The sequence below is a fragment of the Balaenoptera acutorostrata genome, chromosome X (genome assembly GCF_949987535.1).
Source record: "Balaenoptera acutorostrata chromosome X, mBalAcu1.1, whole genome shotgun sequence".
NCBI classification, from domain to species: Eukaryota; Metazoa; Chordata; class Mammalia; order Artiodactyla; family Balaenopteridae; genus Balaenoptera; species Balaenoptera acutorostrata.
Genome location: NC_080085.1, coordinates 8162232 through 8189222, shown reverse-complemented (window position 1 = coordinate 8189222; position 26991 = coordinate 8162232). Strand labels below are relative to the sequence as shown.

The window sequence follows — 26991 nt, the reverse complement described above, 5'->3', positions numbered from 1 at the left end:
AGTTATGCAACTAAAGTGGACTCAAGCATTTTAGGAATGCTTCAACAGGGATTTATTTTAAAAAAAGGTTTCTATTTGGAGTTCAGCTAACCAGAAAATTAAATTAACCAGAACTCTTCTATTTCCAGAGAATTTCAATTAATTGAAGTTTGACTGTACTTTTATTGTAGTCTTAGTTCCCACGCAGAAGTGAATTCCATTTTCTTTTTCTTTTAATTTATTTTATTGAAGTATAGTTGATTTACAGTGTTGTGTTAATTTCTGCTGTACAACAATTGTTATACATGTACATATACATTCTTTTTCATATTCTTTTCCGCTATGGTTTATCACAGAATATTGAATATAGTTCCCAGTGCTATTATACAGTAGGACCTTGTTGTTTATCCATTCTATATATAATAGTCTGCATCTTCCATTTTCTGACTTATTTCTTGAGGAGTGCTTAAGGGCAGGGAACACCTCAAATGAGCAGGGCAGTGGTGGCTTTTTGGTTTTGGACTTTAATTATTACTATATATCGATCTACATTGATACATATATATACATCTATACATCTGTAGAGAAATAGAGCTCCCTGGCAGTGCCGTTTATGTTTAAAGAAATATGAGTAGATAATGCTTTCACTATGATTTGACTTCCCTTTCTTTCTCAAGTATACTTTTCCCCGTTCAAACCTGCCATTTAGAACTGAGGAGTTATTTTCCTAGAGATAGAACAATGTTTTCTTCTCTGTTTCTTAAAGTAGTGCACAGAAGGAAACGGCATCGTGGTAAAAAGAATTTATAAGTGAAATTATAATGTTCTGCTAAAGATAACCAGGAAGTGAGGAGCAAAAACCCTCAAGTAGCGGAGAGGCCAGATGGTCTTTTTTTTTTTTTTTTTTTTTAATGCAGTCACTAAGCAGGAAATTCTGCTTGATTAAGAGGACGCTGGTCTTGATTTTCATTCACTAGTTTTGAGGTCTTTTTTTTTTTTAATGGGTATACGTATACACATACAAAACACACGGTTCTCATTCAGCCAGTTGATCGTTTGTGCCATTGTCAACAAGATTCTGCTGATGAGAATGCGAAGTCTTAATGATAAAGAAGGGAAATGGGTTCCCAAGCCTCAGCTCTGAAAGAACTTGGAATCTGCCCACTCCGCCCCAAACGCTCCATCATTACCATCTCCATCAGATTGTTGTAGGGTCTGGTGTTTTGTTTTGTTTTCTTTTACTAACCCAGAATGAGAAAAGCTGTGTAACACAGTGGCTAAGTAGGGTTTTGTGAGCTCCAGGGTAGACTCAGGGGAGAAAATAGAGGTTTTGGAGTTCAACACTCCAGGGGGCTAATGTGCATAAAGGACCTGAGTTTAATCCTCGGAGCTGCCAGTCAGGATCTTGATGAAGAAGCACCCATGCAAAGAATTGCTTCTGGATGCTGATAGGCTGGGGCGGGCACGGGGAGCAGAGCACCCCTCTTTGGGCCGTGATGTTTTGGCCGTTGATGTTGGGCAGAGGTTGCCTGGCAGTGGCTCAGACACAACAAAGCTCCCTTCTGGGAAGTCACACTACCCTTGTCTTACACCTTTTGCCCAGCACCCCAGGAGTGAGCGATTTCCCAATCTGTATTCTAAGGAAGAAAATGAATAGAGTTGTGAAACGGAATATTTGCATCCATTTATGAGGGAGAGTCACTTGGAGGAATTTGTAATGGAAAGAATAGATGTAGACAACGGGCAGAATTGTTTGGAGTCAAGCCCTGAATCTAGAGGATGTTGATTTAAATAAGGACAAGCTAAAGAAACTACGGAACAAGGGATGACCCAGCAATCCTTACCGTAAAGATGATAAATCAGACGTTAAAACTTGTTTTTGATTTATTATCAAAATAAATATATTTCCACTTGAAGATAGCTTAGCTACCTGGAAAGGTCACTGTTCTCAAAGCTAGACATTTTTTTCATAAGTGAATTTTTAAGCCCTAGATTGCATCTCAAGTATTGAGTCCTTTGAATGTCGCCTTTTCTTATATTCAAAAAGCCAGCTTCTTACAGAATTTGATCCAATGAAAGGATGAAATGTACAAGATGAAATGCACACTTATTAGCTTACAATGAACCTTTTTTTCTTTAAGATTCACATAATCCTAAACCACAAACAAACAAGACCCTAAGATCACACCATTGGACATTAATTCCAAGGTAATATTGTGACTTCCTGTTTTATAAATTACATTTATAATACCTCAAGAATATAACAAGGAAACATATTTTGATAATGCAAGAAGAATCTCAGAGTTTAGCCTGCCTTGAGAGAATTTTTTTTTAAGTCATTAGAAGGCTTATAACATTTATGGGATTTGTTTTCATATGGATCAGAAATATGTATATGTTTTACATATTTCTTTTTGCAGAATTATCAAGACTTCAAAGAAACAGTTTAAATCTTGGCTTTTAGGCCAGAAAGCCTTTGGCTTGGGGATACGTCACTCTCTGAGAATTGTTTGCTTTATAACTCGCCACTCCATCCTCTCCTAAACCTTCTTGTGTGTTTCCGTGTGGAGTGGTTGACAGTCTCCACTGAGACTTCCCCAAACCCTTGCCTTGGCCTCTGCTATAGCTACAGTAGCAACTCTTTATTCTTCCATGACAGTTCCCTCTGTGGTGTCTCTAGCCTTCTAGCCTCTTCTTGAAGAGATGGGCTCTAACGATCATGACTATTCCAGTTCTACCTAGCCAGTGAATTTCTTTGTTGAGATACCTTTTGTTAATGCTGTTATTGTCAGTGAGACCCCAACAGGGCTCTTAGGCATTGGGACCGTTCTAGTATTAACTCATCTTTGATCCTCCATTCATGAAGCCCTGGTTCTTCATTTCCTCTGTGCTGTTTCCTCACTTCTTTCCCTTTCCTTTCTGAAATTTCTTCTCCTAGAGAGACCAAAAACAGGTAAGTCCAGAGAAAAGCAATGACTCTTGAAGTGCGCCAATTAATTTCCTTCACACCCTTCCCTGTAACCTTAACTGCATGTCCATGGTTCCTTTCAACTTTGGTTTAACTTCCTGCCGCCAAACACTCAGACATTCAGGGAATTCTAATTACCCTACATAATTCCTATTTTTTTGGGTCCACAGTGTGATTGTGGCTTTTCTCTCTTAAACTGCATGGATCAAGTAAACAAACAGGTCACTGATTTCTAATAATTCATCACTTTGTGTTTTTCATGTTAGAAATAGTCAAAGTTGGATTTTAATGTCCTTGAAAAAGAAATCATTCCTTAAGGAAATCTGAAACTAAATATTTAACAACTTGGGAAATTAAAGCACAAGTCTCTGCTCAAATGCTGGAAAGTTTTATCCTGAAATTAAGATGTTCTTTGCTTGTTTATGGGCAGAGGAAAAAGCCAAAATATCAGCAAAGCCTACACAGGTCAGAGCAGAAATATCTTCCTAGCTAAAGCAGACCTGCACTCACCCCTCTGCCTTCTATCAAGTCATCCTTTTTGTTTCTTTCATTTTATGTATGGTTCTTTGAAATTACCATATTTTCTCGTCCATTTTCTGGTCCATTTTATGTTTCTCTCGTTAAAATGTAAGCTCTCTCAGGGCAGACCTTTGCTGTCATATTCACCAGTGCATCTCTGAGGCCTCCATCAGTGCCTGGCACACAGCAAAACCTCAGAAATACCCGCTGAATGAAAAAATAATCAGAGAAGTGACTTTCTCTCTGGTTATACTCCAAAAGTAATTCTAAAAGAATTTTTTAATGCTTAAAGAAAGCCAAAATAATGTATGTATAGGATTTCTAATGTCATAAAAGTAACAAAACTGGCTAACTCTTCCAAACTCTTAAAATGAGTTTAGGTTAAGAGTAGCGAAGAGTTGAAGTTCCAGACCAGATACAGGCTGATTTGGGACGAATAAGGAAGTTATTAAGGGCTCTGTGTATTTGGGCAAAACCTATGGGTGGGGCGTACCTGCTCTCTGCCAGTTTTCCTGGTGCATCGTCAGCTGACCTTAGAGGATCTTAGTTCCCCAACCAGGGATTGAACCCGGGCCCTCGGCAGTAAGAGCGCCGAGTCCTAACCACTGGACTGCCAGGGAATTCCCTGGAACACTTTCTTATGAGCTCCTCTTACCTGTGGTCTTCCATGGTGCAGAGGTCATTCTTGTCAAGTTAGCTGCTTCTGCCATCAATGCTAGAAAGCCCGGTGGTGATCTGAATGGTAGGGACAACTACTGGCCAGCTCTCCAGGAGGGGACGGGGGCTGTGTCTTGGGGAATGATTCTCCATGGATCTCTCACGTTTCTGTACCCCTGGTCAGCTGAGGTACTGACTGCCTTTGTTCCAGACTTATCTTTTCAAGGATGTTTGTACAGTGAACAGCCTTGGAAGATAGAGACAGGGCATCTCCCTCTAGGGTAGAAAGCAGGTTTGTTGTCCATTATAATAAAGATCATGACTCTCTCCAGGGCAAATGTTGGGCTTGTTTGCTTGCAGTGCATCATCAAAGATTCAGGTTTCCTAAGCTTGGGGTTGCTCAGCTGTGATACAAACCCCTGTGTGTGCGGCATGCGCCCGGGACATTTGTTCCATGGGACCTGGGGACAAGGGGAACCGACATGAACAGGAAACGCGCTGTTTGCCGTGCCCTGACTCAAAACATTCTTTGTTTCTGATTCAGGAGTCTCGTGTCTCCTGCCAGCACCCCTGAAACCAGGAGGCTAACTGATTAGCTTGCAAGTAGGAGAAATCTGAAACCCTTCACTGTTCTTGATGGTCTCACATGCCCCACCCCATGCCAGGGTCCCTTAATTCCTGCAAAATCACAAATTCTGGCAAAGGATGCATATGGGAAAGGGAGACCTTCACTGGGGAGCAGAGAACTGAAGCCTCAAGATCATGATAGGCGATCCAGTGGTAATGAATAGAGGTACATCCAAGTCTAGGAAATCAATGAGATTGCCTTTGTGAAGACCATTATTAAAGAGTAATTAACATTAATAATAGGAATTATTACTCATACTCTTCCTTCACATAAGACACTCAATGAACGTTATTGAATGAATAAATGGATTTGTAACCCTTCTGCTTCCGAACGTGGTTTGAAGAGATTTCCAATTTAAAAAATTAACAGATAATGAACTTAGTGAAAGAAGAGTGGGAAGAGGTGATTCAGGACAAGAGGCGAAGAAGGATGTGAGAGCTACAGTTTTGCCAGGCAATTTTAAGACTTTGCTTCACAACTTAATCCTCAAAGGACCCTTCGAGATGGCTCTCATTGTCACAGCTTACAGATAAGGAAGCTGTAGAAGATAGGAAGCGGATCTGTGAGTGTAAGATACATTGCATAGCTGGCTCCTGCCCGCCTTTGCTAGGAAATGGCAGAGCCAGGGTTTGAACTCAGGTTTATCTGGTTTTGAGGTACACGTTTCTTTGCACGACACCGCACCGATGGCCTCACCCCAAAACTAGACCGAGAACGGTTGGGCCAACTGAGCTCAGGGCTTAACCCTGAGTTTTCTGACAACACGTCAAAGAGAAAGGCGGATGAAATGCATGATCTCAAAGACGAAAGCCTATCGGTTCATCTCTCATCTCACAATAGAAGGAAAGGATGGGGAAAGGAAAAAAGAAGAATAGTAGAACATAGAGAAGAGGGAAAAAGCTTGCAATTTTAGATGCAATGCAAGATAGGGTATATTATTTACTGTTCTAAACCCCTTTAGCTTAGAGACTGCAAATAATAATAATAATAATAATTCTTATTGTGTGATAAGTCCAATAAACTAGATAAACTCCGATGATCTTCTTAAGTGCATCGTCCTACTAGCAGCTTTAGCAGAATTTGCGTCAGAAGAAAAGTATAAGATGATAAAAGCATGACTTGACAAAACCTGGCTGTTATGTTAATGTTAGCAAGTTAGTTGCAGCGATTATTTCTCAATGTAGAACCCGTTCCTTAGCTTCTCTGGGAGTTCTGGAAAGCTCTATTTAAAGGTTATCTTTAAAATGTATGTTAGAGTATGCTAATCAAAAAATTTGATTTCCTTAGAAATACATACTAAGTTAGTAAGAGTATTTTATTTTAGATGGGGCAAAACATAGATGTAGAATTTTCAAGAAGTGGATCACAAGTTGAAAAGTGGGTGATTTAGTGTGATTTGAAAGCAGTTTTAATTTTATGATACTTTGTGTGTGTGTGTTAATGATAACCTAATTTTACTGCCCCAGACTTTAAAGATCTCTTGCTGCCAGGAAAACGAGTTCATCCATTAGCATTGAAATCAGTTCAAGGTATTTTTGCTCAGATTTCTCCCAAGAAGCCTCCTGCCTTTGTTCTGTGGGGACACCCAGTTCCGACACTGTTCTTAATATCCTGTTTTCGTTTGTCAGCACTCTTGTCCTTTTCATTGCCCTGTTCCCGTGTTCCCCATCCCTCGTGTGGTGCTTTACAATAACAACTCAGAACAAAAGAGTCCCTCCTCTTTCTGTTGCCTTAAAAAAAAAAAAAAAAAAAAAGACTGCATCCCCTGACTGTAGGGCTTGAGTGATCACGGGAAATGTTTAAAATGTGTTCTTCATAAAAGTTAACCAGGAGTTGTGAAGCAGGGTTACTTTATTTTTTAAGATCGGAAAGTAGCTTCAGGGTCTTGTGAGCGCTAGGGTTTTGTGTGTGGCTAACTTTGAAACGGAGAGGAAAAGCGATTTCCTTTTGAGAAAAGGAGCTCTCATATTTGAGAGAATTTCCCAATCTTGTAGTTCTTCCCAAGAAGAACTACTTCTTCTTACAATAAGAAGTAGTTCCTATGTAACATTGTCATTACCTGAGTGCATAGTTGTGCGTGTCGTGTCATGGAACTTAAGAGAAAAATTGTGCAGTGCCACATTGGCCATCATCAGCACCTATTTACTGATACGTTGTCCTCCTGGTGATAAGAAATGGGAAGGGGAGAATGTGCATTTTCTCTGCCTTCCAGACGAGTGTTGGAGGAATGAAGTAAGAAAACATTTCCCCAAGAGGCAAACAGTTTTCCAGGTGGGATTTTCTTGCTGTCAAAATCCAGCTCCACTGGTCTTGTCCTTCAGAGACGACCTCTTGTGTGGTTTTGCTGATTTCCAGGTCACCCTTTTCAGATATGAGTGGCAGATTTTTTTGGTCATTTGTTTGTTTTGGGTTTTCATAGATAAATTTATATAAATATATATAAATTATTTACAGGTTTCTGTTTTTGCACAGAGGAAGGAAAGTTTTTCTCATGCAGGAGGGATGCTATAACCCAGAGGTTTGTGAAGAGTGAATACTAGCAAGTCCCAAGGAATTTTGCAAAGGTGCTTTTGTACATGTATTTGTGTGGGTGTGTACAGATGTATCCACATGCATGTTTATATATGGCTCCAAGAACTAATTACACTGTAGACATACATAGGATTTTATATAGACATAGAAATAGTTCTGTTAATGTACGTGGAAGTGCCTACTGAACTATGAATATACACTTGGAAAAGCATTCAGGGAAGGCAGTGTTGGAGCACTTTTCCTCTGTGGGTGGTTTCACAGGACTCAGTGGCCTCCATTTCTGCCACCACCATGCTGTTGGGCCTGCTCTTCCAGAAGGTTCGATTTAGATTTTTGTCAGGAGACTAGATGTGACACATTCTCACTCCCTTCCTTCTCTTTCAAGTCTGCTCTCACGGCCTTCAGAACCAAATTCTTGCCTGACACCCGGTACAGCATAGTCCTGGAAAACATCAGTCATTTTCAATTTAGTGTAAAATAGGTTCCATTTGTCTTTAAAACCGGATGCTTTCTTTCTTAACATAAATTCTAAAAGCTATGAAATGTCGGAGACCCCCTGACAGTGGGAAATTTCCTGTTGAGGTGGTCAGATTATGCTCTCTAGAAGATGATAGAGTTTGTTGTTGTTTATCATTTTCTTTGGCTTTTGAGGGGCAGAGTAAATGTTTCCTGATGTTTCGGGCTAATTTTCCCACAACAACGCCAAAATGTCTTGGAGAAGTCTTGACAATTTTAACGTTGTTTTAACAAAAGCGGTGCTTTCAGATCTCTTGATGAACAGTTCTTTTGTTCTATTGGATGATGTATGTGTGTCCCTTCCATGGACAGTAAGAACTTCTTAGGGAGGTCATCTGTCGGTGAAATTGAGTAACCCCGTTTTTTATTGTTAAAAGACAAATGAAATTATGATTAGTAGAGACACAAGTCAAGAAAATGTATGTTTGCATTTTTATGTCCAAACACGAGAGGCGTGCTTTGGTTTACCATGAGGGGTTGCAGTGGCATGAAAGTAGGTGTCACAACATGCGAACCAGGTGACACGGGGAAGCTGTTCTTGCCTCCTGCTGGCCCTGTATCAAGAATGTTCTTTAAAGTTAAAAAAAAATGTTCTTTAAACACCTTTGGTGGAGTCCAAATGTCTGGTTTACAAATCGAATTGTGCAGGTTCGCAAGCAGTGTGGGTTTTTAAATGTTTTTGGTTTTTTGTTTTTTTTACACTTTTCTGATGGTTTACTTTAGTTGCAATTTTTTGCCTTGTGCAGTGTGATAAGCAACATCCTTGAAAGAACTGCAGCGCAGGGCAGGTTTTTTTTTTTTTTTTTTGCTTTGAGGAAGACTACTTCCCTTTCTTCCTTCAGACAATCAGTTCTTAAAAGATTACTTTCCATTCTCGATTCACTCTTTCTTTGCCATTCTGGAGACTGAAATTTGGGACACCCATCACAGATTTGCTTTGTGTGTTTGTGTGTGTTTATGCTTGTATTATATGTACATATATACATATGATATGTCTATATATGTGTACATGATATCTACATATATGTAGTGTATATATGTAAAGCTTGCTTGTGGGTGTATAGACATGCATGTATATTTCATATGTATATTTTCAGTTGTTTCTCAGGAAGACAGATTGCAATTTAGATCTCTCTTTCTCAAAGAAACAATGACTCTGCTTTATTGTGTCTCTACAAGAGGTCATGCTTCCTGACGTAGCGTTAAAAAAAACTCCTAGATGGTATATTTAAATTCCGAAGATAGATGCAAAATAATAAGTATAGTATTTAAAAAAAAAAAAACAAAGCAGCCTCCAGAGCATAATGTGATCATGTGCTCAGGAGGAGGCCGAAAGGATCAAAACGCAAGGGAAGCCAGTGCCCGTTGGTGACCCCGGGAGCTGGGGTGGGACGGCTCCCGTTGGCAGTGTGGAAAGCTGGCATCCGGCGCTCAGCTGTAGGACACTGACCCGCTGCTGGTCCCTGTGAGCAGTGAGGGTAGAGGTCCTGGTGCCAAGTCATGATTTCGGGGAGGGGGAGACGAGGCAGTGGGTGTTGACCTGACCCGAGCTGCCTTTTCACTTGGTTCACATGAGCACTGAGTGGGCCGGGGCCCAGGGAAGCCACGGCAGGGTCCGAGGAAAAGGCAGTTAGAAAGCAAGAGGGAGTTTTGATTCTTCAACTCAGCAACCCTGGCAGGGTGGATGAGGTGGAGCTGGCCTTCCTGGAATTGTCGCGTCGATTTTCCTGTTGTGTTTCACTGTTGACGCTCTCACAGACACACAGGACCGCTCCAGCACTGCCTGCCACCCACCATCTGGTCTCGGTGGCCTGTCTGTCCTTTCGTGGGTCCCCATCCTCTGCCTACGGCGATGTTTCTTCAAAAAGAACTAGGGTGCAGTCCATTGGTGGGTATTCAAGGCAATCTTTTTGTAAGAATCTGGAGAGATGCTAAAAGAAGTCTTAAGGACAAATGTTCTGTTTGCTGTTTTTAACCTGTTTATCCGTCTTTCAGTAGAACAAATTGCGTCTCTGAGACTGTTGAAGGGGTTTCTTCACTGTTAAGACAGGGCAGAATCGGGCAGCTGTTCCTCCAGAAATCAGGATTGCTTTTTTCCGTCGTCATTTGTGTCTTTTTGCTTGTCTGCTGGTATAAATGAACTCCAGAAGGTGTATTTAAGCATTCTGTTAAGTAAATTTGGAAGACTGGGGGTTTCAATTAAAATAACCAGACAGTGTGACCTAGCTCCCATTTCTCCTTAATTCTTATCATTAAAGGTTTCATATCCCTAAAGACATCTGCCAGGCTTCCAAGTGATTCTTTTCAGGAATGTTCATTCATTATTAATCAGGTTGCATGGGCAAGAGAGTATGTGATTATTTTAAAGAATGTCCTAGAGATCCAATTATTTAAAAATGAGCATGTTCCAGACAGATGTGGAAGGACAGGAAAGGGTTTGTGAACAGTTTAATTCAATTTGCATGAATTCCACCAGGTGGGTGTTGGGTGAAATTAAAAGTCTTTCCTGGTTCTCAGTTCAGGTATCAGGTAAAACATTTGAACTTCAGCACTCCTTAGAATACAGATGAAATGACAAGCGATTAAAAATATCTCTTGTACTCATTAGTTATTTTCAAACTTGAGGCTAGTGCCTCCGTGCTTATATGCTTGTCCCTTTTTTTCCCCATCAGTCCCTCTGGTCTCCTACAACTTGGTTGGCAGAAATTTTTTACTCGTCTCTCATAATGAAGTGAATGAATTTGAGTGTGCTGATGGTCGGAGGTCAACAACAGTGATATTTCAGAGGCATTACCTATAGAATGTTACGGGATCACTTCTTTTTTCACCTGTTCCTATTCCATGTGTTATTTATACTGTTGCTTTAAGAGCCCTTTTGCATTTTGACTGTTCTCTGCCGTAATTTGGGGTGGGATATAGCCTATGTGGTGGTTTCAATTTCTAGTCTTTCAGAATGCCATTAAATTTAATTGAATCTCCCTTGCCCCTCTTTCCATCATCCCATGGCTCTGTTTTATTGTGCATTTACTGACTCACCTGCTTCTCAAATCAGCCAGGATCAGTAAAGTTAGCATTCTGGTAGTATTTTTATTGTGTGGTTTTTATAACTCAAAGTTAAATACTAAACCAGGGTTGAATGTGCAGACATTGAGTGCTTGTATTATGTTGTTTTTTTAAAAAATAAATTTATTTATTTATTTGTTTTTGTTTTGGGCTGTGTTGGGTCTTCGTTGCTGTGCGCGGGCTTTCTATAGTTGCGGCGAGCGGGGAGCTACTCTTCGTTGTAGTGCGCGGACTTATTGTGGTGGCTTCTCTTGTTGCGGAGCACGGGTTCTAGGCGCACGGGCTTCAGTAGTTGTGGCACGTGGGCTCAGTAGTTGTGGCTCGTGGGCTCTAGAGCACAGGCTCAGTAGTTGTGGCGCATGGGTTTAGTTGCTCCGCGGCATGTGGGATCTTCCCCGGCCAGGGCTTGAACCCGTGTCCCCTGTATTGGCAGGTGGATTCTTAGCCACTGTGCCACCAGGGAAGCCCTATTCTGTTTTTTAAAATACTCGATTTCTGGTGAATTCATCTGGGGTGTAGCACCCAGTTTTTACTGAGTTTCTGTTAGGTCATGTTTGGGGTTTGGAGATTATATTTTTCTGAGATGAGACCACGTCCTTTCTGAGTTTAGTCTCTGTTGCAAACCCTGCCTCACCAACTGAGGTTCAATTCCAGTGTTTCCCAGTTTCCAAGTATTTAGTCCTCTGACAGTCTGTATTTTTGCCGATCCAAGACAAAAACATTGTTCCACAGTCCTTAAAAAAAAATACTCCACCTGTGGCTCTGTAATAGAGATAATCTCATAGCAAAAATCCAGACGGCAGTTAAGTCCACTCAACCTTAATTACTCATGTGAGGAGAGAGGGTAGGAAATTGACTTGATCCTGTTTCTGAAATTTAAAAGAATTCTTAAAGAATTAAATGTATGCATAGCATTTCTGACGCTGTCTCATTTTCACAACACTTTTAGGAATTGCTTTTACCAAACCATTTTTATGGGGCTTGGTGTAACGTGCAGTTTTGACGGTGTTTGCAATCTCAGTTATGTTTTGGTAAAACGTATGTTTTGGTTAACATCCAGCTTAGTTTCCATACTCCAGAGGATGTGGCGGGGGGGGGGAAGGGAGGAAGTCCTTGGGAATCACCCGGGCAGCGGCTGAGGGCCACCTGATATCGACAGTTGACCACAGGCCACCCAGTGTCGGTATCCAAGTTTATTCCTTGGTCCAGTGACATTAATTTCCCTCATAGCGATGGTTTCCAGAGCTTACAAAGTGAGGGACTGAAAGTAAAATTATAGGTGGCTAGAATGCATGTTCTTTTTCATATACTCCCAATTAGAAAAATTAATATTGTTGATGGAGTATGCAGACATGACATAGAATACATTGTAGGGAAGCAGTGAGAGATGGATTTACCTTATGATTAAAACGTCAACGTCTCCATTAAGAGAAATTTGGAATAAAAAAACGCGGGGATGACCTGCTGACAATTGAATATCTCCTTATCCTAGTTGGGTGATTGAATTCATAGAATGCACTTGGTCTGGAGATTTGTAATCCTTGGTCACTTCTTGATTATATGGGTAAAAAATTTCCATACTACTGGGGTTTTGAACTGGAAAGTCTGCTCATTGACTTTGACCATGGATTAAAGCTTGCAATGCATGCCATCCTCACAGGGGTCCTAGATGTTTCTTCAAGATGCAGGTTATCTTCATTAAGTCATAGCAGAAGTCAGGAGAGACTCCAAGCAATAAAGTTGTGCAATTCTAAAATGAGCTACCGAGCAGGATGGTGGCAAGGGTGGCTGAACTCTTTAAGTCCCAATGTCCTTCCTTTTCCACTGGGAACTTTCTCCTCCAATTTGTTTCCTTCCGTATCCTGTACCTTGGACAAAAGAAAGCCCTTCTCCCTCCGGGAAAGTCCTCCTCCTGGGATGAGTGCTAGCTCAGGATGATGGTACCTAGAGCCCAGAGGGAGCAAGGGGGCATCTGCCCAGGCAGCTGGATCAGCCAGATCACCTTCACCATCACCTGGGTGCCAAGGTGCTGTCACCCCTTACAGCCCTCACCGCTAGCTCTCCCGCAGTCTTTCTGTTGGTCTCAAGTTTTGACTATGAATGTTACCTCTATATGAGATTTCGTGTTTGTGCTCACACATGCCTGCCTGTATCGGTCCCAGAGCTAATCTGATTCTATTGAGTGAATGATGAAAGAAGATGACTCATATAACTTTAAACCTGAGTCTCATTACTGATCACTCTGTTGTGTACTAAGACATACTATTTTCAAATAAATATTTTAGTTATTTTGTGAATAGGGTAGTTATTTTGTTTTGTGTTTTTCAGCTAAAAGCTTTACTTGGCTAATTGTAAACATGTCAGACATGTCACACTATTTAGAGCCATCTTTTAAAACATTTCTTCTTTGTTTAGTATGAAATCCCCAAATACAATAGTGGCCAGGGCTCTTTGGGCTTCTAGGAGGTTCGGCTGTCATTTTAAAAAAACAAGAAAATGAACATGAAACCAAAAAAAAAAAACAAAAAACTCACAAGGGTGAAAATGATTTGTGCTAGGAAGAAAAGCAAGGGCAATTGCTAAGAGCAGAAAATGGTCCCGTTTACTGGGTCTCTGGTACAGGAGGTGAGTGATAGGGAGTAAGGTTAAAGAAGCAGTTTGGGAGAAAGTTGGGCAAGGCTTTGAAAAAGGAGATCAGATGTCAGGACTCATACTTTGGGCAGCAGGGAGCTGCTCAGTGTTTTGAGCCTTTAAGAGAAGTGACCAGAAAAAGTTATGATGCCGGAAGCATGTTGCAAAGATGAAACTGAAAGACGAAAGATTGGAGGTAATAAATCAAATTAGGGGATATTTTTGTGTGGGTTTTTTTTTTGGTTTTTGTTTGTTCGTTTGTTTTTGGCAGTAGTCTTGGAATGCAGTAAAGATCTAGATCAACACGGAGGCGGTGAGAACAGAGAAACCAGTCAAAGAACTACTAAGGTTTGACATTTACGTGTCTTGGCTAATGGTTTGGATTTGGGGGAAGGAGAGTGTACAGTTTCCGATTGATTCTGTAACAAATTACCACAAACTTGATGGCTTTAAACAGCACTGGGGGTCATCAGTCTGACACTGGTCTCACTGGGCTATCATCAAGGTATCTGCAGGGCTGTATTCCTTTTGGAGACTCTAGAGGATAATCTGTTTGTCTACCTTCTCTAGCTTCTGGAGGCTTCTCACATTCCTTGGCTTGTGGCCTCCTTCTATATTCAAAACCAGCAGTAGCTTGTCAAGTCTTTTTCACATGGCATCATCTGACTCTACTCTTTCGCCTCCCATTTCCATATTTAAAGACCCTCGTGATTACATTGAGTCCACCTGGAAGATCCAGGCTAATCCCCTTGTCTCAAGGTCTGCTGCTTGACAACCTTAAATCCATCTGCAACCTGAACTCCCCTTTGCCTTGGAACGTAAAACATCCACAGGTGTTGTCAGGTATTAGGATGTGGCCAGCCTTGGAGGGGGGGGCCGTTATTCTGCCTGCCCCAGAAAGGGGGGAGTAGAAAATGAGGCGGGTCTCTGACTTGTGCCAATCAGGAGAATGGAAGCACCATGAGGAGATACCAGGAGGCCTGGAAGGCAGATGGGTTTGGGAGGGAAGCTGATGAGTCCCATGAGATGCACGCTCTGAGTTGAAGGGCTTACGGTAAACGAAGCAAAGTACTGTCAGTGCTGAACTGGGATTCTGAGAAGAGATGGCGCTGCAAGACATGAGCCTAGGCGTCAGAGAAGGCAGTACGTGGATCAGCCTGGATGGCTATTTGATGGAAGGCTGGCTGGCCCTTTCGAAAACACCTAGGCTTTGCTTATTAGCTGGAGGAGAGAGAGGAAAATCAGAAAAGCCCGATCTCAGTGCTACACAGAATGAGGGGTGGGAGTGGAGGTAAAGGAGCAAGGGAGAGGTGTGGAAAATAAATATCCATTTACTCAGTTTCCATTTTAAAGAAGTGCTTTCCTTCGATGTCTTGAATGTATAAGAAAGTTTCTTGAAAAGATGTCTGGTGCCCAGTGCTTTCCAGCATCCAGAGCTTAACTGCATCCTGTGCCCAAAGACTTTGCTGCTGAGGGATGTGATTGGAGTGAATTGGAGGGAACATCTGCGGACACTCACCCAGGGACACACAGCTAATAGCAGAGCTGCAGATCATCCTGCATTATCTGGCCACCCACGCAACTCTCTCCTTTCATTCACTGTTCTGTGCCCTGTTCTGAACCTCAAACGGTGGATGAGTAGAGGTGTGAGCTGCGAATTGTTTCCGTCCCCAGTTTGTTGCAAGGCTTCCCATGATGACCGACATCCTCCTCTGAATGAGAACCAATCAGCCCATTCAGAAAAATGTTGAGCTATAGCATTTCCTGACAATGATATGCACGTGTGATTTCCTTCCATTGTAGTGAAAGCTAAGAATCTCTCCCACTCTCTCTCTCTCTCTCTCTCTCTCTCTCTCTCTCTCTCTCTCTCTCTCTCTCTCTCTCTCTCTCTCTCTCTCTCTCTCTCTCTTAATCGGAGGCCTGGAAATTAAATTACAGGAGTTCAGAAAAGAAAAAGATAACATTTGGCACACAATCTGCCCCTACTCTCACACCTCTATGTGCTTGGTGAAACCCCTGTTCATCTTTAAAACCCACTTGCATGTTGCCCTCCTTCAGGAAGCTTCCCCATTCTCTTCTCCCCCAGTCTTTGGCGTGTGTCTTTTGTCATCTTGGAAAACCATTTGTTTGTATGTTCTCTCCCCTGATAGACCATAAGATCGCTGTGAGGAGGCGGGGCAGGTGTTACCATTGCTTGTCCCAGGACTCAGCACCTAGAGGGACTTCAGTATTTGGTGACAGAATGAATGTCATTTTCATTTCTCAAAAAAAGATGTTAAAGCTAGAAAATAAACCATGCTATTTTTTTTTTAAGGTGGGAGAATGGCATGCATGCTTGGTAGTAATTTATCGTTGAGTAGTTTAACAAGAATATCGCTACCATGGCAAAATCTGGATAAAAGTAGTAAAAATGAGATCCGCTGTAGATATCAAATCAAAATCCCTTCCTTTCTGGCAGCACAGAGGCCAAAGGTTCAGAAAATTGGCTGAACCTCACTTTGCATCTCGATATTTTGTCATCACTTAATATAATTAACCAACATTTACAGCATAGACACTTGCATAAAGCGCCACGCCAATGCTAGGGCAATAAAAGAAAAAAGATCCAGTTCTGAGCAGCTGCTATTAAATCATTCTTACGTAAATTGCCCCTGAGCACTTGACTCACATCGTGTCCATTGATGTCAGGGTGAAATCCCATCGCATGGCATTTCCCGTTAGCACTCGAAACTTGTACATGCTTGTCGAAGTCTTACTCTCCCAGTGTGGCCATTGTTGCCTGCGCAGCATTTTATTCATACTTCTTTGAGAGTGCTTTTCATTTCTCTTTTTGGCTGGCTGGACATGTTCCTCTCTTCTGAAACATGGGTCAGCAGAATAAGATCCGCACGCCAAATCCAGCTTGCTACCTGCTTTTGTAAATACAGTTCCATCGGACAGCCACGATCTTTCATTTCTGTAATGTGTATGACTGCTTTTGCGTGCTACAGTGGCAAAATTGAGTAGTTGCAACAGAGACTGTCTGACCTGCAATGCCAAAAATATTTACTGTCTTGGCCTTGGTAGAAAAACTTTGCTGACCTCTGTTCTCATATTTTTGAGAGATTCTTGAAAGCAAGGGTTATGTTTTATTCTTTTTGGTTTCGTCCCCAACATCAGTACTTTGTATTAACTCAACCAACGAATGTCCGAGTCTTACTGTGTGCGAGGCGGTGTTCCCGGTGCTGGCTGTACATCCCTCAAAGAGCAAAGCGAAGTCTCTGCTCTCGTAGAGCTGATATTCTAATGCTGGGGCCATGGGGAGAGACGGAGCAGTGAACAAACTAATAGACTATGTCGGCGATGAACGTCATAGAAGAAAACAAACCGAGATGGGGGAAGAAGGGTTGCCGCGATGGGTGGCTGGGTGGTCGTGGTGGTCTTAGGGGAATTGCTTTCATGTGGGCTCACAGAGAAGGTGACATCGGAGCGGAGAGTCACTCCAACGACCTTGCCAAGGGGAGACAGGACGTGCGTGGCGTGCTTGAGGAATCACAAGGAGACCATGTGCCCAGAGCAGAACAAGGGGTAGCATGGGAGGAAATGAGGTCACTGTCTGAGTCTGTGTTTTCTGGGGCTGGTTTTATTCTGGTGAATTTCTCCCTGAGTGAGATGGGAAACCCCTGGAGGGTAGAGCAGAGGCGAGGCAGGCTCTGTCGTGTTTTAACAGGCTCTGGCTTCTGAATGGAGGATAGGCTATGGGCGGCAGGGGTGGGGGAGGCAAGAGTGAGCAGAAGCCAGGAGACCATTTAGAAAAAATACTGCGATCATCCAGGTAGGAGAGGATGTTCGTTGGCTTGGTCCATGATCATAGAAAGGGGATGAGGAGGAGGCCAGAATCTGGCTTCTCGAGCCAGCTCAGTGCCTGGCATTCGGTAAATGTCTCTTGAATAAAATGTCAGCATTTCCATCGGGGTCGGCAGTGTAATCGCCTCTAGAAATTCTGATTGCACCGCTCTGGGATGGAGTTCTGGCACCTGCCGAAAAATACAATCGTCAAAACTCTCCAGACATAGTTGAGGCTCAGCCCCCTGTTGAGATCCATCGGTAGGTGTTTTTGTTTCACCTGAGAACGAAGCAGACCACAGGGGCTACCTTTTTCCTTTACATGCTTCTGATGGGAAGTGAGAAGAAATTTGATGTAGAGAGAATTCTGTTTTTCCATGATGAACCAAAATGATGATTAATGGGTAAAACCTTTCCATTTCTTCCAAGCTATCTGCAGGAAGGGTTGGCCGGGAACAAGCGGGGATGGTAAGTTTCTCACAACAGCAGCCCTGGGGTTTCCATTGTAGGTTGTGGAAAGATGAGAAAGCTTTAATATTTCAAATCTCAGCTGCCCATTTATCCTTTCTTATGTAGTTAACATTAGCGGATGGCTGGAGAGGTCTTTAAGATGCCAGGCTTCTATGAAGCCAGCAGCTCTTTAATTTTTAACAAGCTTAGCACATACTTTACACTTTAATGATCACTTACCAGTTCAGTTGATAGCAAGATGAGCATTAGTTTAACCAAAGCACCCCATGGTATTTCTGAGGGATGCTATTTCAGAGAGGGTCAGGGCATTCTAGAAATTGCGAATTTTGTAAATAAATGGAGGTGTGAATACAGAAAGGCTGATTGTCAGAATCACTAAGCATAGCTTTGGATGTGAAGCCTTCCTATGAATCAGGCTGAGAAAACCCTCCCGGAGTGTGATTTGAACCTTGCATCTACTGGGTGAACTGCACGATTCTCCCACAGCCCTCAGTGGGCTGCGTCTAATATGCCCGTCACCGTTGCGCAGACCTCTGCTAATGGCCTTGAAAGGGAGAAGGTTCAAAGAGGCTTGGTTCCCAGGCCTGCTAATGAGCATAAGGCCTCTTCCCTCTTAATGAGCAGGGGTTTATGTGGGATTCTTCGCCCTCCCATTTTGGAAGGGGAGGCAGGCGAGAGTTCACAAAAGCAGCAAGTCTTCCCGGCAAGGGGAGCGTGCAGCTGGGCCACCCGAAGGCCGCCTGGAGCAACAAAGCTGCCGGAGGTCGTGCCCGGGCCAACGTGGCTCTGAGTGTGAGGCTGGACCTCCTGCTAGCCTGGCCTGTCGCTGGCGACAGTGACAAGCCCTTGATGGGAGATTTCAGGCCGGGAGGGCTGTGCAGGGTCCGTCGGCAGCCCTTGTAAATCTCCTCGGACGAGTGCGACTACCTTCAACTGCTTTCTCAACTGTAATCGTCCCCACTGTTACAACTTAGCAAATGAATATTGTAGCCACGAAAATCCTTGTTCTAATGAACTATGTCGTTATTTAGTCATTGGTCCCCAAGCTCACCGCAGCCGCTGAAAAGGCCCCCAGATATTTTTCTTTGCTTCCCTCTGCCCACCCACGTCCCACTGCTGGATTAAACAATAGAATTATTCAGAAGAGTAACAAACGCATGCCAGAAACGTTGCCTCTATCACAGTCATCTTTGTGAAAGTCACTGTTTTTTCTCGGGAATGTATTTTGGAAGCTGACATCCCCTGCTGAAGCGTTATCATTACCCCTGAAATCACGTGTTTGATTTCATACACATTTCATGCCCATTTCTACAGTAAGTGCCTTTCTCCTTCTCTGAAGCCTGGTTCGGTATCACAGAGTAGAGGGCCTTAAAACACATATACTTAACCTGTAAGTTCATAAATTCAAAGTTATGAAAGACTCCATAGTTCATTAATTAATGTTTCTACATTTTCATTTTCAACGCAAGGAAAACTTGGCCGTGACACAGTAGGATTATTGTGATTAGATATGGAAATTACAGTTTCAAGAACTTGCCAGTTTGGAGTGAGATCCTTTAAAGAACAAAATTGCAAAAAAAAAAAAAAAAAATGCTGCTTTCAGTGACGGGAACCTTGAGGAAATGTTAGCTGGTCTGCTGGCTTAGGGTGTTTCCCCACACCCCGCATTTCCCCAGTGAATAGAGAGAGAATTATTTGGAATGTACACACATTTACCCTTCCGTGACCTGTGTTGGGAATTATTCTGAGATGTGTTCAAAGCTGACAGCCCCCCATGGCTGACCCCCTCGCGCCTAATCAAATCTTACGTTCTGTTTCCAGATAGCTGATCAGCTTCCTTGGATTTTGCTGATGACCCAGGAGAGCTTTGCCTGAAGATGGAAACACTGGAGTCGGAGCTGACCTGCCCTATTTGTCTGGAGCTCTTTGAGGACCCTCTCCTGCTCCCCTGCGCACACAGCCTCTGCTTCAGCTGCGCCCACCGCATCCTGGTGTCACACTGCGCCACCAACGAGTCCGTGGAGTCCGTCACTGCCTTCCAGTGCCCCACCTGCCGACATGTCATCACACTCAGCCAGCGAGGTCTAGACGGGCTCAAGCGCAACGTCACCCTGCAGAACATCATCGACAGGTTCCAGAAAGCTTCGGTGAGCGGGCCCAATTCCCCCAGCGAGACCCGCCGGGAGCGGCCGTTCGACGCCAACAGCATGACTTCGGCCGAGAAAGTCCTCTGCCAGTTCTGTGACCAGGATCCTGCCCAAGACGCCGTGAAGACCTGTGTCACTTGTGAAGTGTCCTACTGTGACGAGTGCCTGAAAGCCACTCACCCGAACAAGAAGCCCTTCACAGGCCACCGTCTGATTGAGCCCATCCCGGACTCGCACATCCGGGGGCTAATGTGCCTGGAGCACGAGGTTGAGAAGGTGAATATGTACTGCGTGACCGATGACCAGTTAATCTGTGCCTTGTGTAAACTGGTCGGGCGGCACCGAGACCATCAGGTGGCAGCTTTGAGTGAGCGCTATGACAAATTGAAGGTTAGTCCGATCCGCCTTAAGCCAAACCCCTTTCTGCCAGCAAATGTCATGGAAAGAAAAAGTATATTTACTGCTAGCTACGTGGCAGGTGAAGGTTTACTCTTCGCCTTTGTTATCTGATTCGTTATAGCACGTCCTTTTGGCAGCCTAGCCATGTTACACAATAAGGGTATCTTGGAAAAGTTGACTGCTGCTTGTAATGTTAGCGTTGTCAAGGTGAGGGCGAATTCGGAAAAATCTGGATCATTTTCAATCCTTGCAGTTGAGAGAGAGCGAGAGCGAGAGAGCGAGAGAGAGAGAGAGAGAGCGAGGGAGCGAGAGAGCGAGCGTGCGCGCGTGAGAAGGAATGGCAGATGAAATCTGGGTTTGGGCATTTTGGGGGCGTTTATTTTCCTTACTCATCAGGGAAAACTCATTTCACTTGCATCGTACCTGTATCTAGTTACTGCCCAAACAGAAGAATAGAAGGAGGAATGCCTATAGCAAATGTGGGACTTTAGAGGACATGTGACCTTTTATTCCTTGCGTAAATGATATCCAGCGTATTGGTGAACTAGAGTGTCCCGATCGTCTCGGGTTTCACGAAAGAATTCCTTTTCGTGGAGGCTTTTTATGCCATAAGGTTACAGGCAAGAATGTTTGAACTTCACTTTTAACATGAATTAGGAACCAAACTCCACCTCAGGGAATGATAATTAATATGACTATACATCAGATTTTAAAAATCACTCTCTAAATATGGAGAGAAGGCACCAGGGAAGAAATAAGCCAGGCCTCCAGGTGTCTGTTCATCTGCGGGCGATGGCGGGTCTAATTATTGCAAACTCAGCCGAGAGAGTTTGCTCTGATCATGAGACGCTCTGTCTACTCTGTTCACCAGCTAATTTTAGATAACAAGATGCCAATTAAAAGGAAAGGAAGTATAAATTAAGAGCTTTGCGTAAATATATATTGAAGTCCTTCCTCTCAGGACAAACACACACTGTGTTGTTGAGCAAACAAAATGAATCACATGATCAAAGGTATTACCGCTCAGAGCTCATCATCATGTCTCACAAATGGTTCCTATCACTTCTCCTCAGCGCTGATGGGGGCTTGTGTTTACCAGGACCACGTCGTTTATTTGGGGGATGCTGGGATGAACGGACCACATCTGTGATTTGGTTTGGCTGTTTCTTGGTACGCTGAGGGAGTTGGGCATGCCGAAGTGAATCCTTGCTTCCAAACGTCACTTGGGGAACAAAAGCATCACCTGGGCAGCATGCCTCACTCAAAGTGAGGTGACTAGTATAAGACCATCTTTAGGGAGCTGAGCCAGAGGATGGAGGTGATACAGACAAGGGAAGACAGACGCTGACTGGTTTTCTAGTGTCGTGCACGAAGGTAGCCAAAAACACACCTCCGGAGTTCTTAATAGCAAAGGCAGTGCGTGTGTGAATTGTGCCGCTAAAACAAATTCTTCAGAAATTGCTGTGGCTATCAAATTTTAGAAACCAAGGTGATCCCTCCATCCTTTTTTGGTGGGGGGACAGAATGTTTAGGATGATTGAACATAGGTGTTTTTTTTCCTTTTTTTAAAAATTGAAGTGTAGTTGATTTACAATGTTGTGTTAGTTTCAGATGCACAGCAGAGTGATTCAGTGATATATATTCTTTTTCAGATTCTTTTCCCTTTTAGGTTAATACAGAATATTGAGTAGAGTTCCTGGTGCTATACAGTACGCCCTTGTTGGTTACCTATTTTATATATTGTAGTGTGTATATGTTAATCCCGAACTCCTCATTTATCACCCCCCCATGACCACCTTTCCCCTTTGGTAACCATAAGTTGGTTTTCAAGGACCTAGGTGTTTTTGCTTGCCGAAACGTAAAGCTGCCAGATCGGTTTTTTTTTCAAAAAATGTTCCTTTAATTGGCTTGACACTGCGTGTAATGGCCATTTGTCAAAGCACCACAATGAGGTTTCATATTCAGCAGCTCCCAGACTTGATATTTAAACCTGATCCTTGAGTTCTTCTCATGACTTGTGTACCGTCACAGAGGAGTTCTTAGTTATTTACATCTCCAAATTTAAGAGGTGACACTTACATGCCCTAGCCCTTTTTGTGATGAAAATGAAACTCTTCAATTATGAGCCCTGCACACTTGTCTAATCAAGCCAATGGGTTAGCGGTCATTTATACTGTCACCGGGAGGGCCTGAGAATTAATGATCTAGTGGATTTTATCTTCTAATTCCAGAAATATAAGCATATAAACAGCACCCAGTGCACCAAAACACATTTATAGCCGCTCAACAAAATATGCTTATAAGCATTTATTTACAGCCATTTCACAAAATGTGCTTATGAACATTTAAACAAATAACATGCTAGCATAGCCTGTTTGTTCTAAAACATGCCACTTAGGTTAGAATTTTTTAAAAATCATAGAATAGATGACATTTGGCTGTCTGGCACTTCAAAACCTAAGTACAATATAAACATTGAATTTTTGAAGAAAGTAATAGCATACTGAAAGGACCAAAACCAAGACAGGGTATTTTTGTTAATTACTTTGATCTGAAAAAAGTAAATGTGTTTTTTTTTCCTTTTGGTTTATTAACCATTTTTTTAATGTCTTTATTGGAGTATAATTGCTTTACAATGTTGTGTTAGTTTCTGCTGTATAACACAGTGAATCAGTTATATGTATACACATGTCCTCATATCTCCTCCCTCTTGCGTCTCCCTCCCACCCTCCCTATCCCACCCCTCTAGGTGGTCACAGAGCACCAAGCTGATCTCCCTGTGCTGTGCGGCTACTTCCCACTAGCTATCTATTTTACGTTTGGTAGTGTATATATGTCCATGCCGCTCTCTCACTTCGTCCCAGCTTACCCTTCCCCCTCCCCGTGTCCTCAAGTCCATTCTCTACGTCTGCCTCTTTATTCCTGTCCTGCCCCTAGGTTCATCAGGTAAATGTGTTCTTTTAGTGTATTTTCCTGAGGCTTTAGCATCTCGTACAGAAATGGATTTGTGATGATGTGGAAACACAAAGCATGTAGGAATTTGAGGATGCTTTCATTGATAAAATGATAGATTTGTTTTACTTATTTGAATATGTAAGGATTCAGGTGTCTGCTGTTTGAAAATGTTTTTTTTTACTTCTGTTAGTAAAAGTCCATTATTTGAAGAGGGGGAATTCTGCAGTGATTATGAAGAATAATTATTTCTTGCAATAACACTCAACTTTGAGGGACATTTTTTACTCACATGAGCTCTCAGTATACGTGTGTTGATATAGAGGATTGGAATATACTTTTGTACATTACACCTTTTTTTCTAGACACAAAAGGAAAAAAACATTAAAAAATTCCAGCATGTAGAATTCATGCAAGCAAAATCTTTCACATCATTTGAAATAGCATCAGGAATCTAATGCTTTCAGAGACTATGCATTGGGAAGTACTGTTAAAATATTGAAGCAAAGAGAAAATTAAACCAGCACTTCCTGAACTCTGTTTTAAGATAAAAAGAGAAAAGTCTTCCTGACAAATGCATAAGTCTCTAAATGGAGCATATCATAATGTGCACCGTTTCACATCATTTTGATTGAATTTTAAGAAGCCTCTCAGTCCTCCAAACTTGGATCAAAAGTTTGATTTGCGAACCACATAACATGTAAGAGAATTTAATAGAACGCATTCCGGAGTTTTCAAGGAATTACGATGCAGTAATTTCTTTTCCTCTGTTCCAGCATACAGTGTTGCAGCTCTTGTTTCTTTACTCTAGTTACACCTATAAAAATACACAAACCAAGAAAAATTGACCTTTCCTTGCCCTTCAATTTCAGCATAGTCCGACTTCAAGTCAGCTGAAGCTGAAGTTCCAAATCATTGTTTTGCTTTTCTGACTCTAATTGGCCTTCTGTTGGCCGAGGGAGTTTATTTGTAAAATACCCCTTTCAATGGATCATCCTGTTATAATTTTATAATAGTTTGATAAAGCTTCCAATTAAATCTCAGCCTTCCTCTGTAGCCCTTCTCATCTGGAGGTGAAGACATGGGATTTCACTCTTCAGCTTCATTTATAGATCATAAGGGTCTATATTTTTTAAAGTCTTGTACTTTATTTGCCATTGGGGAAGTTGTAAGTAGAAACTGAGCTAGACTTTTTCCTTTCTCCTTAGAGCTTCTATAGCTTGTTTCTTCTCTGAAAATAGTAGCCGGTTTAGTGCAGGTTCCAGTGAAAGGGGGTGTGTGTGTGTGTGTGTGTGTGTGTGTGTGTGTGTGTTGCATACATATGTGGATAGAGGCCAGGGTTGCAACATCCTACAGGGTGCAGGATGGGCGCTCCCACATAGAGTTGTCTGGTCCCAAATCCCAATAGTGCCCAGGTTGAGAAACCTTCATCTGTGAGAATTTAGTGTTTGTCACCATATGAATTTGCCATGACTGCCACAACAAGGGACCACAAACTAGGTGGCCTAAAGGAAAGAAATGTATTGTCTTACAGTTCTGGGGTCCAGAGGTGCTAAATCAAGGTGTCAGCAGAGTTGATTCCTTTTGAGGGCTGTGAGGGAAGAATGGATTCCAGGCGTCTCTCCTTGGGTTGTAGGTGGCTATCTTCTCCCTGTGTCTCTTCACATGGCATTCTCCCGGTGTGCTTGTCTTTGTGTTCAGATTTCCCCTTCTTGGCATAATTTTTTCTTTTTTCTGGCCGTGCCACGAGGCATGCGGGATCTTAGTTCCCCGACCAGGGATGGAACCCAGGCCCCCTGAAGTGGAAGCACAGAGTCTTAACTGCTGGACCGCCAGGGAAGTCCCAAATTTCCCCTTCTTAAAAGAACACCAGTCATATTGGATTAAGGGCCAACTTTACTACAGTATGACCTCATCACAGCCAATTAGAGCTGCAATGATGACCTTATTCCTAAATAAGGTCCCATTCTGAAGTATTCGGGATTAGGACTTCAACATATGAAATTTTAGGGGCCACGATCCAACCCGTAACAATCACTCCAGTGTATACCTAGTTATCCAGTCAGTTGAACACACGGTAGGTCCCCCTCAAGGATTTCGGCACCCTAAGTTAGGCAGAGACCTTTGGCTCCCACTGCCCCATCACCCACCTAAGACTGACCACAGGGTCTTGCAGGTAATGAATTCCCAATAAGTACTTGTCAGCTGCTTCACTGATGATCAACTGTTAACACTACATGAAAACTTAAATTCCATTCCTAATAATATTGCAGATATTCATCCATAAACGATAAAGAATTCTATAAGATAATCTCTAAATAAGAGCACAGCCAGATATTACATTATGTTTTATCCAGCTGGATGTGAATGATTATTTTGGTCTGTACTGCATTTCATTGGTTTAAATTTAATGGTGTGAATTTTGATAAACTAGATCTCAAACACTTGTAGAAAGCTCACCTTTGTTTTATGCTCCTATGTGATGGACACTTGATAGACCCATTATACCTACCATTTCCTTTATCCTCCCATTAACCGTATCTGACATATGGGTTTTTATTTATTTATTTATTTATTTATTTATTTATTTATTTATGGCTGCGTTGGGTGTTCGTTGCTGCGCGCGGGCTTTCTCTAGTTGCGGCGAGCGGGGTCTACTCTTCGTTGTGGTGTGCGGGCTTCTCATTGCGGTGGCTTCTCTTGTTGTGGAGCACGGGCTCTAGGCGTGCGGGCTTCAGTAGTTGTGGCACACGGGCTTCAGTAGTTGTGGCACACGGGCTCAGTAGCTGTGGCTCGCAGGCTCTAGAGTGCAGGTTCAGTAGTTGTGGCGCACGGGCTTATTTGCTCCGGGGCATGTGGGATCTTCCCAGACCAGGGCTTGAACCTGTGTCCCCTGCATTGGCAGGTGGATTCTTAACCACTGCGCCACCAGGGAAGCCCTGACATATGGGGTTTTTTGAGAGGTCACGCAAAAGTAAGTTAATGTATGCTGCATAAATGAAGGCAATATGAACAGAAACAGTCTCTCTCCTTCACGGAGCTTAAAGTTTAGCAGAGAGTGCCGGTGGGTAAACATTTTCTCTGGTGGTGGTGGAAGGAGGCTCGCTGCCCAAAGCAGGGACGACACCAACCCCAGACCTGAGAGATGGAGAAAGGCTTCCTGGAATAAGGGCCATTACACCTACCATTGCCAAGCTATTTATTAGAAAACAATGTTGAATTTACTAGATGTCCGTAGATTGTTTGGTATCATTATTTTTTTATTTTTCCCACTTACCATAGATTGTTTGGTATCAGTCACTCTTTTTTATTTTTCCCACTTACCACATCCCTTGTGCAACCCCTGTATCTTTTTTCAGACTAGTTCACAATAATTCTAGGCTAGATTTTAATCTAACATGTAGATATACCTTATGACATTTTGTCACACGATGCCACTGGGGATAGGTGAACGTCAGACACATGTCTTCCAAAATGTTTTGGTTATATGAGGTCTCACCAGTTCCAACTGGCCCCTTCAAATTGTGATTCTGCTTGTATTTATTTCGTGGGAACATTTCTTTAGTCTGCAATATATTTTTTAAAACTTCCCATGTGACGAAATACAGTTTCCAAATATTTGTCAAATATGTTAAACCTATATTTTAATTTTCGTAGTTGGGTACCAAAACTATTTATGATATACGGAGTAAAAGAAAACATCT

The 26991-nt window shown here is 42.6% G+C and overlaps 1 protein-coding gene and 1 non-coding gene across 5 annotated transcripts in view; one reads left to right on the top strand and one right to left on the bottom strand.

The window, feature by feature from the left end:
- Positions 1-26991, top strand: part of MID1 (midline 1) — a 381356-nt gene that overhangs the window by 233422 nt on the left and 120943 nt on the right. For 2 of the 4 annotated variants that reach the window (XM_057538393.1, XM_057538392.1), the window contains exon 2: positions 19611-20326. In XM_057538393.1, coding sequence (XP_057394376.1) covers positions 19667-20326 — 660 coding nt within the window. In that variant the 5' untranslated portion in view covers positions 19611-19666. Of the gene's footprint in view, positions 1-9599; positions 9688-19610; positions 20327-26991 lie in introns of those variants that run through there. The other 2 variants (XM_007182029.2, XM_057538394.1) reach the window with 2 other exon arrangements.
- TRNAK-CUU (transfer RNA lysine (anticodon CUU)) lies at positions 4014-4086 on the bottom strand. The gene has a single exon. It is a non-coding gene; the product is annotated as a tRNA-Lys (tRNA).